We start from the raw sequence: 18046 nt of genomic DNA, 5'->3' as shown, positions 1-18046 counted from the left end.
GGAGAACGGCGTCCGCCGCGACTGACCGCCGGCCTGACGGAGGGAGGTGGAAGAGGAGGAGGGAGGGGGCGCGGGCGCCATCCGGGCACTGCGCGAGGGGGAGGGGCGCCGCCGCGCTTCCGCCGCCGCCGCCGCCGCCACCGGGGGTCCTCCCGCTGCTGCTGCTCGTCGCGGCCGCCGAGATGGGGGTCGCGCAGCGGCGGGGGCGGCCGGTGATGAATCGCTGAGGAGCGGAGGGCGGCCCAGCCTCTCGGCCAGCCCCGCCACGGCGGCAAGCGGGAGAACGACGCGGAGGCGGCGGCGGCGGCGGCGGAGGAGGAGGAAGCTGCGGCCGGCAGAGCGCGGAGCCGCGGGGGAGACCGAGGCCGCGGCCGGCGGAGGCCATGGCGGAGAACTTGCTAGACGGGCCGCCCAACGCCAAGCGGGCCAAGCTCAGCTCGCCCGGCTTCTCCGCCTCCGACACCACAGGTGAGGCGAGGCTGCCGGCCCGGGGGGCCTGTCGGGCGGGCGGGGAGGCCCTCGGCGCTGGGCTCTCGGTCCGCCACTCGTTGCCCGAGCCCAAGGGGCAGCGGCGGCTCTGAGATGTGGGCCGCGGTCGCGGGTGCCGAAAGATCGGGCAGGAGGAACCGGGGCGGGGGCTGGAAGGTGCCGCTCCACAAGGTCACCGACTTTTACCAAGCTGGGTTCCCGGGCCGCGCATCGTGCCGGCCAGAGGAGCCTTTACCGGCAGCCCCGGCTCTTTGCCTTTCCCTTGGACGGTCCTTGGTGCCGGACATGTCAAAATGCCCCCCGACCACCACCACCCCGTCTCCTGACGCTTCTTTACGAATGCCAAAACATTTCTATGATCTTCCGTTGTGAAGTAGAATTGTGGTTGTCTTCTGAAAGTATTTATGTTTACCTAAGTGAGTGTGATTCCCTCCTATAGGGCTTTTAGTTGGGTCTGTTTAGGAGGCCGACTTCCAAAGAGGTTTGTGAAGTTGTGGAGAGCTCAGAAGCCTCTTTCTTTGATGCATGGTGGTATAACATAAACTCAGACAGGTGCTTAGTTGTAATGTGGCTTTAAAATTATTACGTATTTCAGCAATTTCGTACATTATGTTATAGAAATGCGAGAAATTCTTGCTTTCGGTGTTTGGACAGTATCCCCTCCCCCCCCCTTTATAAAATGCAGGGAGGGAGCTGCTATAGAAAAGACCCTTCCTCTTAGTCACACTAGCTGGACTTTATTAATTGGGCGGGATGGGGACCCTGTCTCCCTGTTGTAGTGGGTTGGTAAATATAACAGGAAAAGACAGTCCTTCAAATAAGCACAATAAATGAAATACTGTATTAGCAAAATTACATTACATGTATGGCTATTTAATTTTGAAAAACTTTTTGATGTGTATAATGTACTTGTTTGAAACATTTGTCACCTTCAGATTTAGATAAGTTTAATGTACGTGTCTCATATTTTAATGTTCCTATCCATGTAATAGCTTGAATAAAACTTAAATGAATTATTCAGGCCCAGAGGTAAACTATTTGTTTATCTGATTGTCAGTAAACTATAGTTTACTATTATGTTTAGCCTGACTGATGCAGTTTACGGGAAGCTTAGAAGTTAAGTTTTGAGAATGCATTGCTAATTGTAATGTGGTACAGTCTCCATAAACCATATGCAACGATTGTTTTCTTTTGAAGCATCTCTTCCCCCGTTCAGCTGCCCGCAGACATAATTGGCATCCCTAAACCATTTGTCTGTGAAGGTTCTCAATCATCCAGGTTATGCCAAAATATGCTTTTTTCAAACAGCAACAGGACTTCCTTGATTTTTTTCCTTGAAGACTTCTACAAAAAACTGAAACTTCTTCAAGAAAAATCAAGAAAGTCCAGTTGCCAATTGAAAAACGTGCCTTTTGGGTTATCCTTAAATCATAGTTATATGTATATGTTTGAAAGCTCAAACTCATTTTTAAGTTCTGAAGACAAAAGCTGTGCTAGTGTTGTGAGAATCTGAACGGTTTTTACACTTTGGGGTGTAAAGTTGAAACAAATTTACAGTTTTCTTATGGTAGCAGAATCTTTTATTGCTATTACAAATATAGGAATCCACTGGACTAGCTGGTCCTGCTTGCATCTCTGTCGATTACATTATCATTTGAGATTTTCAAAACCATGGTAATACAGTTTTTGTTCTTCAGTGTATTTTTCTGTTTGTGGATTTCTGATCCTACGAATCATTTTCTAAATGTTAAAGTAATACTTCGTGTAGGAAAACAAATGATAAAAATGTTTTTTTGAATCATTTAATTTACTGTTGTTCTTTGTTTAATTTCATTACTTTTGCTGTATGCTGTATATAGTGTGTTTTTTAAAGAAATATTAATATATCGGTATGTTAGGTAGAAAAGCTGTGCTGCATGGCACTTCTTTTGTGTTTCTAAACTATGTTCAGAATTGATTTAACTGGATATAAAGATTTTCTTTCTTATGCAAACTTCTGTTAACTTTACAGATTTTGGAACTTTCTTTGATTTGGAAAACGATCTTCCTGATGAATTGATCCCCAATGGAGAGCTGAACCTTATAAACAGCAGCGGAAACATTGTTCCAGATGCAGCGTCTAAACACAAACAACTGTCTGAACTTCTGAGGGGAGGCAGTGGCTCTTCTCTTAACCAAGGAATTGGGAATGTGAACTCTGGTAGCCCTCTCCAGCAGAGCATCAATAGCCAAGTCCCGGCACAACCGAACAGTGTGAATATTGGCAACTTGAATGTGATGGGCAAGAGTCCATTAAATCAGACAGACGCTGGTGTTTCAAGCCTGGCCAAACAAACAGCCAGCACATCTGGGCCCAACACCACAGCCACTCCAGGCCTGAATTCTCAAGCACAGAAACAAGTGGGAATGGTGACAAGCAGTCCAGCAACCTCCCAGGCAGGTTCTGGGATATGTATGAACGCTGGCTTCAACCAGGCTCATCCAGGTCTTCTCAACAATAACTCTGGCCACACTTTAATGAATCAGAGCCAACAAGGACAAGGGCAGGTAATGAATGGTTCCCTTGGGACAACTGGAAGAGGCCGAGGTGCCGGATTGCAGTATTCTGTCCCTACCATACAGGGAAATGCAAGCAATGTGCTGGCAGAAACCTTGACGCAGGTGTCTACTCAAATAACAGGGCACACAGGCCAGGCAGGAACCATGGCAAAAGTATGTGGGGGTCATGTAAACTGGGGAATGGTTTGCAGTTTTATTCAAATGCTTTGTGAACGCTAAACTTAAAGGCATTTGCTTTTGCCGCTCTCATTTAAATAACTAATTTTCAAAAGATATCAGAAGAAGTGTGATTTAATTATCTAAGGTGTAGAGCAGAGGGGGCAAGTGCTACACAATATTTTGGGAAGTAGAGCAAGAGCTACAAAATGATGATTTGCATTCTTTGGTCTTATAGGATTTTTTGCCCCGTGCTATCTGTATTGTTTACAATCATATTGGCATATAGTTGGACTTACATTTCGAGTCCGTGTGTTTTTAAAATCTCAGATTAATACAAAAACTGTCTGAATTTTGCAGTTATCGGTGCAATCAGAGGGGGCTCGGGGCGGTATCACAAAGTAGAGGGGCAGGGAAGAGGGCGGTGCGGCCTTTCCCTAATTTAGAATAATTGGCAGCCATTATTTGAGACTGCTGCTGATTTTAAACTTGATTTTGTAGTTGATCATATAATTTTCCCAAGTATGTGTTTCCCTGAACTCTTGAATTATATCTTTGAGCTGGCTGCCTGAAGATAATTTCACAAATTGGAATTGGAAGAACTCCTCTTTTTAAAAGCTGATCTTTTAATCAGTGCTGCGCTAAGTTTTTTAAAAGACCACTAAGAAATAGTTGTCTTGAGTTCTGGCTAGGGTGACATTGTTGCCACTGTCGTTGATGCTAACTGATCACCTGAATTGCTTGGAATGGAACAATTAATAATTTCTGGCATTGTTGTATGCTGAATAATTGGATTGGACTCTTTGCTTTGTATTTATTTGTGACAATATTTTTCCGTTCAACATCAGCTGATTTATGAAACAATTGTAGAACCGTAAACTTAGAAGGGGCTAGTGGGGCAGGAAGTCTTTACTCTTTGCAGGATTCACATTAATACGTTACCAGTAGATTGAAGACATAAGGTTGGATAATCGCCCCCTCTTTGGGTAATCGGTTCCACTGTTGGATTCCTGTTGAGGTTAGGACATTTTCTTACATTCAGTAGGAATCTGCCATCCTACAATTTCCGCATATTCCATATCCTGCGTTTTGAAATACTTTCCTTCCAGGTATTTGCAGACTGCTGTCACATTCCTTCCCTACCCCTACTCCCATGCTTTCTCAGAGCTAGCTGTTCCTAGAATCTTCGGCCTGTCTTCTGAGGGCCTGAGGTTTTTAATCCCTCAATCATTCTGATTACCTGAATTGGTTTGTAACTATGGTGCCTATTTACTACGTACGATCCTTGAGAGTTAGATTTCAGATAGCAATATCACTTCCTGCCATGTAAAAAATTATACTTCGATTAATGCCATCTAACATTGAATTTTCCTCCTACTCAACTACATTGCTTTGTTAATTCTTGGTGAATTATAATAAGCTGGTATTCCAAGTTCAGTATTGAAAATACTGTTGCCAGCCAGGTATCTTGCAAAGTTCTATGCAAAGTTCTTCACTTAGGAAATAGAAATTAACTGTACCAACACTAAATGGCAGATATTATATTATTATATTATATTATATTATATTATATTATATTATATTATATTATATTATATTATATTATATTATATTATATTATATTTATTATATTATATTATATTATATTATATATTATATTATATTATATTATATTATATTATATTATATTATATTATATTATATTATATTATATTATATTATATTATATTATATTATATTATATTATATTATATTATATTATATTATATTATATTATATTATATTATATTATATCTGCCATTTAGTGTTATTACAGTTAATTTCTATTTCCTAAGTGAAGAACTTTGCATTTTTCTGTTATTTTCAGGCCATTTCTTTAACCAAGCCCTAACCAGTTTTCTGTCATCTATAGATTTATTCAACACTTCCGCCTTTTAAATTAGTTAATAAACATTTTGAATAGTACAGAGCCTAGGATTGACCCTTGTGATACCATATTCAGTTCTTCTCAATTTCAGTTTAATGAAGATCTGTTTATGAACCCACTGTGAATATGCTTTTGAGCCATCTGTATCTCCATGTAATTGTCATGCTCATCCCTAAGTAGTTGGCTGATAAGAAACAAGAGTTAGTGTACCAAAATCAAGATATATTATGTCTATGGTGTTTCTATGGTCTACTGGGTCTGATTTTGAAAATGAAATCAAGATATTTGGGCAAGATTTGTTTTCCACAAATCTATGTTGACTTCTGGTAACTGCTGTATTATTTTCAAAGTGTTACTGAAACTGCCTTGTCAAGAAAGGCAATTAAATTAAATATATAGAACCTTGATAGGTAGCTGACTGGCTAGGATTCTGCAGATTCTGTCAGAATATTCCACTGAAAGTTATAGCAATTCCTTCAACAAATCTGGGAATTGTGTCATTATAGCTGAGAGACAAAATGACATTCAGAAGTGTACATCCAAGCAGAGTCTAGAGGGGCACTTCAGTTTGCAGACATTCAGGAAAAGGATGATATAGTAAATTTTAACACCATTGTCATCAGATTATTGGACATAAGATTATGAAGTCCAACAAATGAAATACTTTATTACAAAAAGGTCTCTTTCAAACATGAGATTTATGTGTAAGTGTTGAAATGAACACACAGCCAAGGAATAAATGTAAAATGAAATATATATATGTCAGTGTTTATAATGAGCAATTGAGATATTAGTGAAGCAAAGAAGCATAATTATAGGTTCCGAATAAAAGACAAAACTTTTTTTTTTGGTATCAAGAACTAGGGTAAGTAGAATGACTGCCAGAAGATAAAATACAAATCCTGTAAGAATAAATGTATTCAATAGTAATTAATTAATCAATTAATTATTATTAATTTTTAAGGAAATTAAATGCATCAGCTTCTTAGGACATAGTAAAATAAATTATATTTGAGAATGCAAAAAAAGTACAATTATGCTGGTGGGATATTTGAAAAAAGGGAGCTTGGTGAAATCATGAAATAAAAGAAGCTGTGGTTTAGAAAATGCATATAAGAGAATGCTACAAAAAAGGAAGAGAGAAAGATATTGTATAATGTGTATATATAGAAAAAATAATGGCAAAATACGTGGTTAAAGAGAAAAATGGGATAGTTAAGATTAAATGGGGTAGAAAAATGCAGAATGGTTTTGACGGAAGCAAATAGTTGTTTTGGAAGTCGGTGAAGAGGAGCCCCAGCAGAGTGGAATTAAAGATAAAAATGATCACATAATTTAGGATGAAGCTGCCGTGAGGGAATAGCGGAAAGAATATTTTAGAGACTTGTATGGAAATGACAGTAATAACTGGAATTGTCACAAATGCTGTTATTATTGTTACTATTATATGGCCAGCAGTCAGAAAGAATTAAACTGAAAAATGAAGATACATAAAAACTTACAAGAAAAAAAATCAATATAAATTTTCCAGGAGAGGCAGAAACACAGGATTGGACAATCTGGAAAGATCTATCCAAACAAACAGGAGTAGGAAACAGGTCCTTGATCAGAATTTGTTCTTTAAGATGCGATCAGTAAAAATGTTTCAGGGTTCTCTCTGTCTAGAGAGCAGTGAAAGAACATATAGCTCAAGGACTCCACTGCATCTCCACAGAGACGACGACATTGAAGAACTATCGTTTTGTAATGCCCCAATAAGACTGGCAAGGCAGTGCATCTTAAATGCTACAAATGTAAGATCTAAGAAAAAAATAACCAAAAAGAAGTCGTGAATGTTGAAGAAAAGTAACACTGCTGGTATAGATGGCTTAATTGGAGAAATGTTAACATGCATTGTGATTCGCCTATGAAGTGGCTGTGTGATTTTGGTATGGGTGTGAAGGTTACATTAGGGGTTAGGATTGGAAAGAGTGCAACGATGATGTTGTTCTACAGAGGGAAGGATATTAAGAGGTAGGAAAGGAATATGGTGAACTGGTGTGGCATGAAATTTTGGTCTCCTGTTATACTGAAGGTAGTTCTGGAAAGTAGCATTATGCCAATCGTTGAACATAACCAATGCATCTGAAGAAATTTTAGAGTTAAAGAAGAGTTAATAGAATGGTAGAGCGGGGCGAGCAATCTTTTGTTGGTTATAGATTACTCTTAGTATTTTTTTATGTGTAGATGGGAGTGTAGTGGATGAATTAACAATGCAAAGCAAGCACAGCCAGGATTTTTGGGGAGGGGATGTCTACCAAAATGGAATTTGGGGCACGGATGATGCTCTGAGGCCTTGAGATGCTCTGATGGAGCTGTGATGTGATTCTGTAGACGTCATCTCCTTGTCAGATTCACTATTTTCTTTGAACAAGAAGATGGATATACAATATCACGTCTTAACTTGAATGTCACTCTGATGAAAGAGACTTTAAGCACATCAGCAATTCTTTGAATAAATCAACTTGTTTAGTGCAAATAAAATATTCAGTTAAAACTTAATTGTGGAAGGAACTAAAGACACAAGTCCCCTGACAGCCTGTAGATAAAATGTATTAAGCTTAGTGACAGGCCATCATTATATTACATAGATACAGAATGGTAAAGTGTGAAAGTATTTCAGAGGTCATCTAGTTTGACCCCACTATTCAATGAAGATTAGACTAAGGATTTCACACAGATTGCTACTCTCTGACAACCTCTGTTTGAAGACCTCCAATGAAGGGAAATGTACCCATTCACAAGGTGACTTCTACTCTTCTCAGGAATTCTTCCTAATATCTAATTTGAATTACTTCCCTGTGTTTTAAACCCATTCGTTCTGGTCCTGCCTGCTGGGGTAACAGAAAACAAGTCCACTCCACCCTGTATTATGACACGTTTTATATGTCTGAAGACTGCTGTCCTATCTTTTTCAGTTTTTTGTTCAGCGGAATGCTTAAACTCCGTTCATTGAACCATTTCTCGTAGGATTTTTTTCCTCAATCCCTACACCAACTTGGTGCTTTTTTGTCTTCAGGGCCCAACACTGAGCACAGTCTTCTAAGATCTTTTAAAGATCCATGGGTCTTTATGCCAATTTTTAAGTCTAAAAAGTCTAGAGGACACAAAATATTACATTGTCAGGTTACTGATTTGAATTAGGCACTTGGACAATTATATACTGATGTGGGGTGTTAACTTTGGTGACTCTTCATTTTGATTTCCAACTAATTAAAGCTTGTTCAAACTTCCAATATTGATTTTGAAAGCCCTTTGCTTGAATTGCAGCACCAGAATTGTTTCTTTCTATTGGGACTTATGCTCATTGTTGTTTGGTCTTCCTGAAGTTTGCTTCTGAAGTGTGGCATGGGGCCTGCTTAAGAGCGAAACTGTTCAGGGCTAGCCTGCCGCTTACAGAATTCCATCCCCAGAACTGTCCAGTGTTCAGCTCATCTTTTTCAGTGCCACACAAATACTTATTGAATATTATTCGATTTCTATATTTCTGCCATGGTGCATTTTTAGTACTTTTGTTTCTATGGCATTTTTAAAGATTTCCCGAGAAGCATGACTAAAGCATTACTGTTTCGATTCACTGTTTTTAACTGGTACGGTTACTCTGCTTTCTTGTTTTTCATTTGCGTAATAAGGGTTTTATTTGCAAGTTTTCAACTGTGGACTATAGAGGGATATAGAAATATTGGAAATCAATATAAAAACGCATTTTGGAAATTTCTGGAGAACCAGAAACCCAATTGAGAGGGCTGCTCTGACCCTGAGAATAATCCAAAAGCAAGTGACACAGGCACAACTCTAACCCGCTTCTTTGGTTACTGTGTACAAAGTGGTATTCAGAGCAATGCTGGCTTAAAGCCCTTAGGACAAATAGTCCTGGATAGACCAATTTCCATGACAAATTAAGGAATTTCTTTCCTTACTATCTGTCTGGAAAGAAATCCTATCATTGGGAGAAATTATTTCATTTTTCCCGTGTTGCCTATCCCACCGTTGAATGACTAGGTACTGGTCTTCAGAAGGGAAGGAGAAAAAGCAGAAGGCCTCTTCATTCAATGGTTCTGCAACATGCATTTTTACATCTCTACAATGCTCTTTTACTCACTTTTTTCCATAAATTATGCAGATCAAGACGTCGTAGAATGTTATTTTCTAAAGAGCATCATCTATTCTTTGGATCCAAATAATTTGCAAATATTTTAATAGTTAATGGTTGGCTATAAAGTATTAGGGCATAGTTTGAGGATTACATAGTTAAGACACATTGGTCATATAAAATAGGCTGCAGGATTTGAATGCTTTCCATAATCATCTACTTTGTCATTTATAATCTAGTAGCGAATTACTTGATTTATTTGTAGTTAATTTTTTTGTTGGCTTAATTGTTCTTTAATGCTTTAACATTTCAAATAATTGTGTTTGATTTTTTTTATTGTCCATTGCTTTATCTTCAGGGTTTTTTTAATTGCCGATTTTGAGATCTAGCAACAAATTTCTTTTCAAAATCTTTGCAAAATTACACTTGGATATTAGCAATTTCTATATTAATAATCAGTAAGCAAGATAAAACATATTATTGAGGTAGAAAATGCATACCTTACACAAGCGGTCATTTAAATTTATTTTGTAGTTCTCTCTATTAAATGCCAACTTTCATCAGTCCCAACTAACATAATCGTGGTGCATGAATGCTGGGACTTCTTGTTCCAAAGCCTCTGGAGGATCACAGAGTCTCGATTTCTGATTTACAATGCTTAAAAGTTAATGTGGCCACCCAAAAAATCACAGGCTAGCAGAGGAAATGGTTTACATATCTGAAGGAACTCCTCTATCGAGTGGCAGCAGTGTTTGATTTATTTTGTTCTTAAGACTTCAGATACTAATTTCAGCTAAAACTATTGAATTTTTATTCTTGTGCATTGTTATGTTGAAATATAAATAAGATTTAAAAAATGAAGGTCAAGTAATTTCCTCTTTCTGTAAAACATGCTCATTCCCATTCCAGTGATGATTTTTTCTTGTTACAAAAGGTGCAATATTCCTTCAAAAGTAATATTTGAAAATCATGACTTCGTGTGGATCATGATAACAAAACCATGTACATAATTATAATAGTCTTAAGTGTTAAGCTTCAGGTATATAGGAAGTCCTTGTTTAGCAACTGTCTCAAACAATAATCATTTGCAGTTGCAACAGTGATGAAAAAGTAACTTTGTGACCAATTGTCATATTTATGACCTTCCCGGATCTGTAAAGCAAAAACAAGCGGAATGAAGATTATAAACACAGTCACGGTTTCACTTAACAACTTCTTTGCTTAATAACGGAGTTACTGGTCCCAGGTGGGTCACTAAAAAAGGACTACCAGTACTATTAATTCAAGCAAGCTGCACTTTGGGTTTGGAAAATTATATACATTTCCTTTCAGTCTATACCTGCACTTAAGTGAATGCAGGATACTAACATCATTAATTTTGCTTTTGTTCCAGATGGGAATGGCCAGTAACCCAGGTCCCTTTGGGCAGCCGTTTAGTCAACCTGGAGGGCAGCAAATGGGAGCAACAGGAGTCAACCCACCGTTACCAAATAAACAAGGCATAGCAAATAACCTGTCTCCCTTTCCTTCGGATATCAAGAGTGTTTCAGTTACCAGTGTGCCAAATATGGTGAGTTGCTTGTACCTTATTTGGAGGTTCGCTATAGTACTCAGGGTTTTGTTTTTTGTTTTTGTCAATACTACTAGGGCAAGCTGGTAAAAAAACAAAAATATAGTATTCCGTGAGAATAAAAGTAAGAGATATGCAGAAAACTGCATTCTAAATAACTTGGAACTGAAGTAAGTGATAAGATTTTCTGACAAGCTCTGGGTTATGAAGTTACCTGTTGGGAATTCTGGAATGTGCTTTTAATATTTTAGTAGATATTTAGGAGCTGTTTCAAATAGCTGGGATACATTTATTAGCAACCTTGTTGAATTTGAGTGAGCTAATAAGGAATTTTTTCCCTATGGGAGATTTATTTGGTCATGTTTGTCAAGTTGTTTGCGGTGCAAATTAGGAGCCCAGAAAGATTTTTCAAAGTGTGCAGAGAGAAAAAAAAATCAGCAAACACCGGAGAAGCTTTTAGATGGAGGTAGATCGCTTTAGATTGTATGTCATTCTCATGTAACTGTGAAGTTTGGACCCCTGCAGCTGCACTAAGTTGAACTGGTTTCCATTCGGTATGTGAAGGCTCGTGTAATGTTCATGTAATTCAATTACTTGTTTTTTTAATGACTTCATTAGGGAAAAATAGATTTGTGGCTTGTAAAATATTTTGACTATGGCACTATTTTTTTTGGTCCTGGGTCTTTTATTCCTAAACAATGTACTGTGTGTATTGTTATGTAAACTGCAAAATTATGCTAAAGTTTAGCATTAAAAATAAAATGGCCTGTGGACTCTTAAGAGGTAGTTTATCACTCCAAAGAGATTTAAGTTGGTAGTCAAACTGTTGTCCTGCACGTATAAAGCTTAATGTAATGCATTTTTTGTTTTTAGTCTCAGATGCAAACCCAGGCACAGCAAGTGGGAATTGTATCTACACAGGCTATGGCAACAGGGCCAACGGCAGACCCTGAGAAACGCAAACTGATTCAGCAACAGTTGGTTCTGCTACTACATGCTCATAAGTGTCAGAGGCGAGAACAAGCCAATGGAGAAGTGCGGACATGTGCTCTTCCCCACTGCCGAACTATGAAAAATGTCCTGAATCACATGACACATTGTCAAGCGGGGAAGGCCTGTCAAGGTAAGAGCCAAGCCTGTGGTGTGTTGCCCCCAAGTTTTGGTACAACACAGTCCCTTCGTATAGTTTTATACAATAACTACTAGGAGATGGAAATTGACCAAAAGTGCAACCTGCTGATCTGAGAGGTTGAAATGCAACACCTATGATTCTCAGCCAGCACAGTCATTGGTAATTGAGCATATCTGGAGACTGATATAAGCCATTGGTTCTCATCTTAACGGTGTTATATAGTCCCTTGAAATCAAAATGGTTGAGTTATTTCTTTTTCCTTGCTTTGGTGAGATAGAATCCTCTGGAAAAAAATGTGTTTTCATACATGTTTGCAGCTTTCATCTTCATTGGATTTGCATTGATTTTCACTAGTTAAAAGTATAGGCATTTGTTGTCTTGTGTGGGACTGCAAAAAGCTGCTTCCAATCCATCTTCGTTGGGCTGCTTTTGACTAACTAGTTTTCTGTTATTAAAAAGTGTTAAAGTTTACTCTAATGTTCTGCTGGCATTTCTGCTTCTTCTGTATGTTTGGAACCTAAAGGAAGATAGTTTTGACTGGTGAGGCTAATCTTTTGTTTTTCCTTCTAATTTCAAAACATGTCAAAGCCAATAGGCAACCTCAAAAGGTTGCATTTCTTGTAAATTACAGTAACTCATTTGAGCAATGAGGGCTTTGCAGCATAGGTCTTTTTTAGAAAAATATGTCTTTCTTTATGATATTTCAATACAGTCATTCTAGTTACTGGTCCTTTGTTTAATAGGTGATATCCTCAGTATATGATCAGCACAGAGATTTCTCTGTAGCGAATAGTAGGAATTAGTGGATACTTCCTGTTCATATATCCAAGGTTTGCAAATGTTACTGTGTGATTTAACAAACTTGGAATTAAAGTTATTCAGGACTACAAAGCAGGTGTCAAACTTGCAGACCACGGGCCAGATGCGTCACATGCTGGCCCCGCCCACGCCCGGTTTAGCAAAAGGGGGGAAAGTCCTGATACATCATGTGACGCCGCTGTGACGCTGCGAGTTTGACACCCCTGCTATGGAGGTTTAGTTTATGGTTTCTCTTCCGTAGTGGCACATTGTGCATCATCACGTCAGATCATATCCCACTGGAAGAACTGTACACGGCATGACTGCCCAGTGTGTCTCCCATTGAAAAATGCTAGTGACAAGAGAAGCCAGCAACGTGAGTAGCCTGTTCAGTTAAAGAATTTTTCTATTGGAGTAGAAAGAAATGCAGAAGAAATGCATTGTCTCCATTTCCTGCTTTACTTTGAAACTTGTTCCTTTAAAATGATATTATCGACTTAAGACTATATAAAGCAGGGGTAGTCAACCTTTTTATACCTACTGCCCACTTTTGTATCTCTGTTAGTAGTAAAATTTTCTAACCGCCCACCGGTTCCACAGTAATGCGCTGTGTATCGTCATCTGCGCATGCCTCTCACGCATCGTGGATTGGGTTTGGGGGGGGGGCACCGGCTACCAGCTCTGCTTATCTGTTACAGCTGGGTGGTGTGGGGGGAGATGCGCGAGCTATTCTGGGATGAGGCTCTTTTGTTTGCGGTTGCACTATAGTGCCATTTAGTTTCACTTACATAACGTGAATTAAACTTATGCGCGGGTGATACAAATAGTTTATTTTCAGAAATTTAAATTGTCACAAGGAATTTTATGAAAACCTAATGAAAATGTTTTTAAATAATTATATGACAATTTTTTAAAAAGTAATTTAAATTAAAAAAAAGGAAAGTGCTTCAGTATCGGATAAAACCCCTACCGCCCACAATGAAAGCTGGAACGCCCACTAGTGGGCAGTAGGGACCAGGTTGCCTACCACTGATATAAAGAAACACTTTTATTAAGATGCTTAATCTTTAATAGTTTGATTGCTTACCTGCATTTGGCTAAAAAGACTCCCAGGGTAAATGTAGACCAAGGTTGTCAAACTGGCAACCTGCAGGCCGGATGCACAGGCCTCGCCCACCCCAGTTCCGCAAAGGGAAAAACCATCACAATATGTCATGTGACGGCAACGTGATGTGGTGAATTTGACACCCATAATGTAGAGGAATAGAGATAACCTTGAAGAAAATACCTGGCAGCTATTACAAAGACACCTGCTTAGTCCTGAAAGAGAGGAAAGGTCGAGGAAGAAACCTAAGATTGGCCTACCTGAAGTCCTTTGAATATAAAAGGAAAGGAAAGAGAAATCCTGTCAGGTTTTCAACATTTATTTTTTTATTTTTTTATATACTATAGTATATATAGTATATATACTATAGTCTATATCAATAAAGTAAAATTCCATTATTTTTTGTGATTCTGTTCCCTGAATCTGACTTCACAGTAGATTCCAAGTTAGGAAAATCACAAGAGCCTTACTGTTGGATACAAAAAGTAATGGTCTGAAAATATTTTTTAAAAATGTATTCAGATTTCAAAACTTTCTTTAAAATCATTCATTAAACCACCAAACTTATCGCTGCCCAGAATCACTCTGTGACAAAGATGAATGGTTGCTAAATTTGATATATAAATACATAAAAATAAAAAAGATCAAATATATAATTATGCGCATAATTATATTCTGTTCCGTTTGCTAATATGGAGATCAGATAAATCAATAGATCTGGTAACCAATCTTTCCAGAGAGTCAATTACTAAAGAATATGAGGCAATAGAACAGATCTGGGCAGAGCAGAGTAAAGAAGTAAAACAAAGAATGCCAAGTCCTAAGGATTTGAGGGATAAATTCTGGTTCTGAAGTATACTTTGTAGGGACTGAATTCTAATCGGGACTACCGGCATTAATTATTTGGAAATAGTTGAATGAATATTGAGTAAGATAGGAAATGGTGCACTCCACAGCAAAGAAACAGAGCTAAATGAATTATCAATATGAGAATAGCTGCTGCTTTGGACATCTCAGGTTTTAGTCAATATAATGTGTGTATGTGTGTATATATGTATATGACATAATTGTTTTTTCTTAAGGACTGACTGTTCTCTAATTCAATTTTTGAATAGATTTCTCAGGGTGCTATTAGAATTCTCCCATTTCAATAGAGTTAGAATTAGAGCTATTCTAAAGAGGGGGAAAGTTATTTTGATCTTGAGGTAAAACAATGCCTACAATCATTCTTTTGTGCACTTCTAGATCAACAGAAGGGAGTGTCGTTCAAGAAATTTATGTACTTCTGAGTATTTGCAAACTAATCCTAATGTAAATTTGCTGATAGGTTGAATGGTCCTTTTAAAAATGCTGGAGCTACCTTGGAAGTAAACTCAGCACAAACTAAACCTTGAGAGTATATGTGTGGTAGAAACTTCGAAAGCTTCCCCATTGTAGAACTGGGGAAACTCAGGTTTGGATCTCCATCCATCCCCAAAACTTATATTTAGTCATTCGTGGCTCTCTTAGTTTCACTTATCTCATGAGAGAACATAGATTGAAAAATACGTTATGAGTTATGAGCTATCCCAAAGGTTCTTCAGAAGAAGCTTCTTGGATTTGAAGCAAAACATCTTTAAAGAAGAACCGGAAAATTCAATTGCCTCTTGAAAAAGCACCTTTGGGACAACCAAAGGTTGACTTGGATGACTGAGAATCTCCATAGAGTTATGAGCTAGTGTTTCAATTTTTTATCATTAATGCATTAGCTTGTGGTATATGTATTGCATAATTCAGTACTTTTCCCCCTCCCCCTAGCTCTCCTTGGGTCACCAGCTGGTGGAATCCAGAATTCTGTGGCATCTGGAACAGGACAGCCCATAACTCCTTCCCTAAGTAATCCTAACCCTATTGACCCCAGTTCCATGCAACGAGCCTATGCTGCTCTCGGTTTACCTTACGGCAATCAACCACAGGCGCCGTTGCAACCACAGGTACCAGGCCAGCAGCCTACACCACCTCAAACCCACCAGCAAATGAGGACTATCAGTGCACTGGGTAAGCAAGGAAGCTACTTCTAGCAGCAGAGAGAAAGAGAATTTTGTTTTCAGTTGATGTGGTCAGGAAAATGTAAAAGAATAGAAGGCAAAGACTCCTTGATAAGTGCAAGGATAGCCTTGGTTGGAAACTGGGATACATCATTTTCCTTTAATCAGAATGAGTTTTCTCCGTGCTTAGGAGTACTTAGAATCTTGAGATATGTAAAGAATGGAGTTGTTTGGTTCTCAAGGGTTCTCCCTGTACTGTACATTCAATTTGTGTGATTCAGGGAAGAAATGGAATCAGTTCTCTGGAAGGAGGGCGGTAAGCATTGGCACACAAAGGGTGGATGGTTGAGGATGGAGGGCAACTTGGTGGAAAATATAAGTTAATTTTCACTGATTGCATTGCATGTGACGTTGCTTATAACTTTTATTTCATTTGCATCTCACTTTTAATCATTATTTAAATGTATTTTACTTTGTTATTTGAGAAATGTATTTCTTGGTTGCATTTTCCTACAATACATCTATAAATTATGTTAATATAAATATAAGAACTGTCTGAAAATGTTCCATGACTAACATAGTGCAATCTTGTTCCAAAGGAACTAATCAGATGAATCTGGCTACAGGAGGAATAACTGATCAACAGACTAGCATGATCTCAGAAACGTCTCTTCCGACTCCACTTGGGACAGCAAAGTAAGAAAGGCTTCTTGTTTAGCATTTACAGTTGACCGTTACTTCTATTTTTAAAAATTACAGAGTTTTCATAACGTTACTTTCCATGGGCAATTTCACATCTGCCTGATAGTTGGGGGGCTTAGTGATAACATTACAATAAAATTTCATTGCTTGTGCTTGCTGTAGTAATCAGTTGTTTGATAATGTCTTAACTTTGATCATCAGTAAGGATATTTAAATACAGAAATAAATTTCAGTACAATAAAGATCTACAAAAAGTTCCTAACTGCCTTTTCTTTAGCCCCTTAATGAGTGATGGCACAAATTCTGGCAGTGTTGGAAATCTCAGTGGCTCTATGCCAATAGCTGCACCACCTTCAAGTACCGGGGTAAGGAAGACCTGGCATGAGCATGTCACCCAGGATCTGCGCAATCACTTAGTACACAAACTGTAAGTATTAACCAGGGGAAGGCATAGCTCACTATGGGATAAGACTAGTCTGTTAATTATGTTATCTTAAGCACCATTCCTTAGATTTGGGACCTGGGAGACAATATGAGAACCCGGCTAGTTTCAGTAAACATTGATTTCTTCTTCACTGTATGAGAAAGTATTTCATGAGAAAGGCTATTTCATGCATTAATTCTATTTCCCAATTTCATCTTTTGTCTCCATGCCACCAGCAAAGATTTCAGTTGCTGCATATCATTCTGAAGGAAGAGTAGTTCTCATTGAATTTCTTTAAAGCTGGAGTTTTAAGTGTATTTCCACTATATGCTGTTTTCTTGCAGTGTTTCTACAGGGAATTAAGTCTTTTCTTTTTTTCAGCGTACAAGCCATTTTTCCAACTCCAGATCCAGCAGCTTTGAAAGATCGGCGGATGGAAAATCTGGTGGCTTATGCTAGGAAAGTTGAAGGCGATATGTATGAATCGGCTAACAGTAGGGTATGTTACTGATCTGAAAAAAAGGTTGGGTTGGATATGTCAAGTGCTGTATAATGCCACATTTTTGAAAAATTCTGTGTTCAGGTACATTTCTCCATGAGCTTCTAGTGCAGGGCTCTTCTATCTGGTATAATGATTTAAAAGATTGCCAGAGTTAGGTAACAACTTCAATCTTCAGTGCTTAGAAAGACTGCTTGGAAAGTTTCTTTCTCACAGGAAAGTCTTCTAGTTTAAGTCTAGCATCTGAATCTATAGGAACATCTTCTTCTAAAGTGAAGAAGCCTGGAATGTCACAGTATTTTTATGTTACTGTAGGAATCTAAAGCTACGTACAATTTCTGTTAGCCCTTGAACAGGAGGCTGCCAGGAAATCCTAGAACAGGAGAAATTGAAAAGGGTCGTGGCAGTACTCTTGCCTGAAAAAGGAGACAGGCTCGGTTGTTTGTCTTACATACTTGTGTGAGAAGATGAGATCTGGCCAGCATTTTTACCTTTTCATGATCTACGTTGTCAACAGCATTGCATC

At 38.5% G+C, this 18046-nt stretch overlaps 1 protein-coding gene across 4 annotated transcripts in view; it reads left to right on the top strand.

The window, feature by feature from the left end:
- The first annotated feature begins 241 nt into the window (after window positions 1-241).
- CREBBP (CREB binding protein) overlaps window positions 242-18046 on the top strand; it is a 65614-nt gene continuing 47809 nt past the window's right edge. For 3 of the 4 annotated variants that reach the window (XM_058157374.1, XM_058157373.1, XM_058157372.1), the window contains exons 1-9: window positions 242-468; window positions 2501-3201; window positions 10657-10833; window positions 11707-11956; window positions 13026-13139; window positions 15666-15905; window positions 16495-16591; window positions 16875-17024; window positions 17403-17520. In XM_058157374.1, the coding sequence (XP_058013357.1) occupies window positions 384-468; window positions 2501-3201; window positions 10657-10833; window positions 11707-11956; window positions 13026-13139; window positions 15666-15905; window positions 16495-16591; window positions 16875-17024; window positions 17403-17520 (1932 nt within the window). In that variant the 5' untranslated portion in view covers window positions 242-383. The remainder of the gene's footprint in view (window positions 469-2500; window positions 3202-10656; window positions 10834-11706; window positions 11957-13025; window positions 13140-15665; window positions 15906-16494; window positions 16592-16874; window positions 17025-17402; window positions 17521-18046) is intronic. The other variant, XM_058157375.1, reaches the window with a different exon arrangement.

The sequence above is a fragment of the Ahaetulla prasina genome, chromosome 14 (genome assembly GCF_028640845.1).
Source record: "Ahaetulla prasina isolate Xishuangbanna chromosome 14, ASM2864084v1, whole genome shotgun sequence".
Lineage (NCBI taxonomy): Eukaryota > Metazoa > Chordata > Lepidosauria > Squamata > Colubridae > Ahaetulla > Ahaetulla prasina.
Note: the sequence above shows the minus strand (reverse complement) of the source record. Positions and strands in the feature narration are given on the sequence as shown.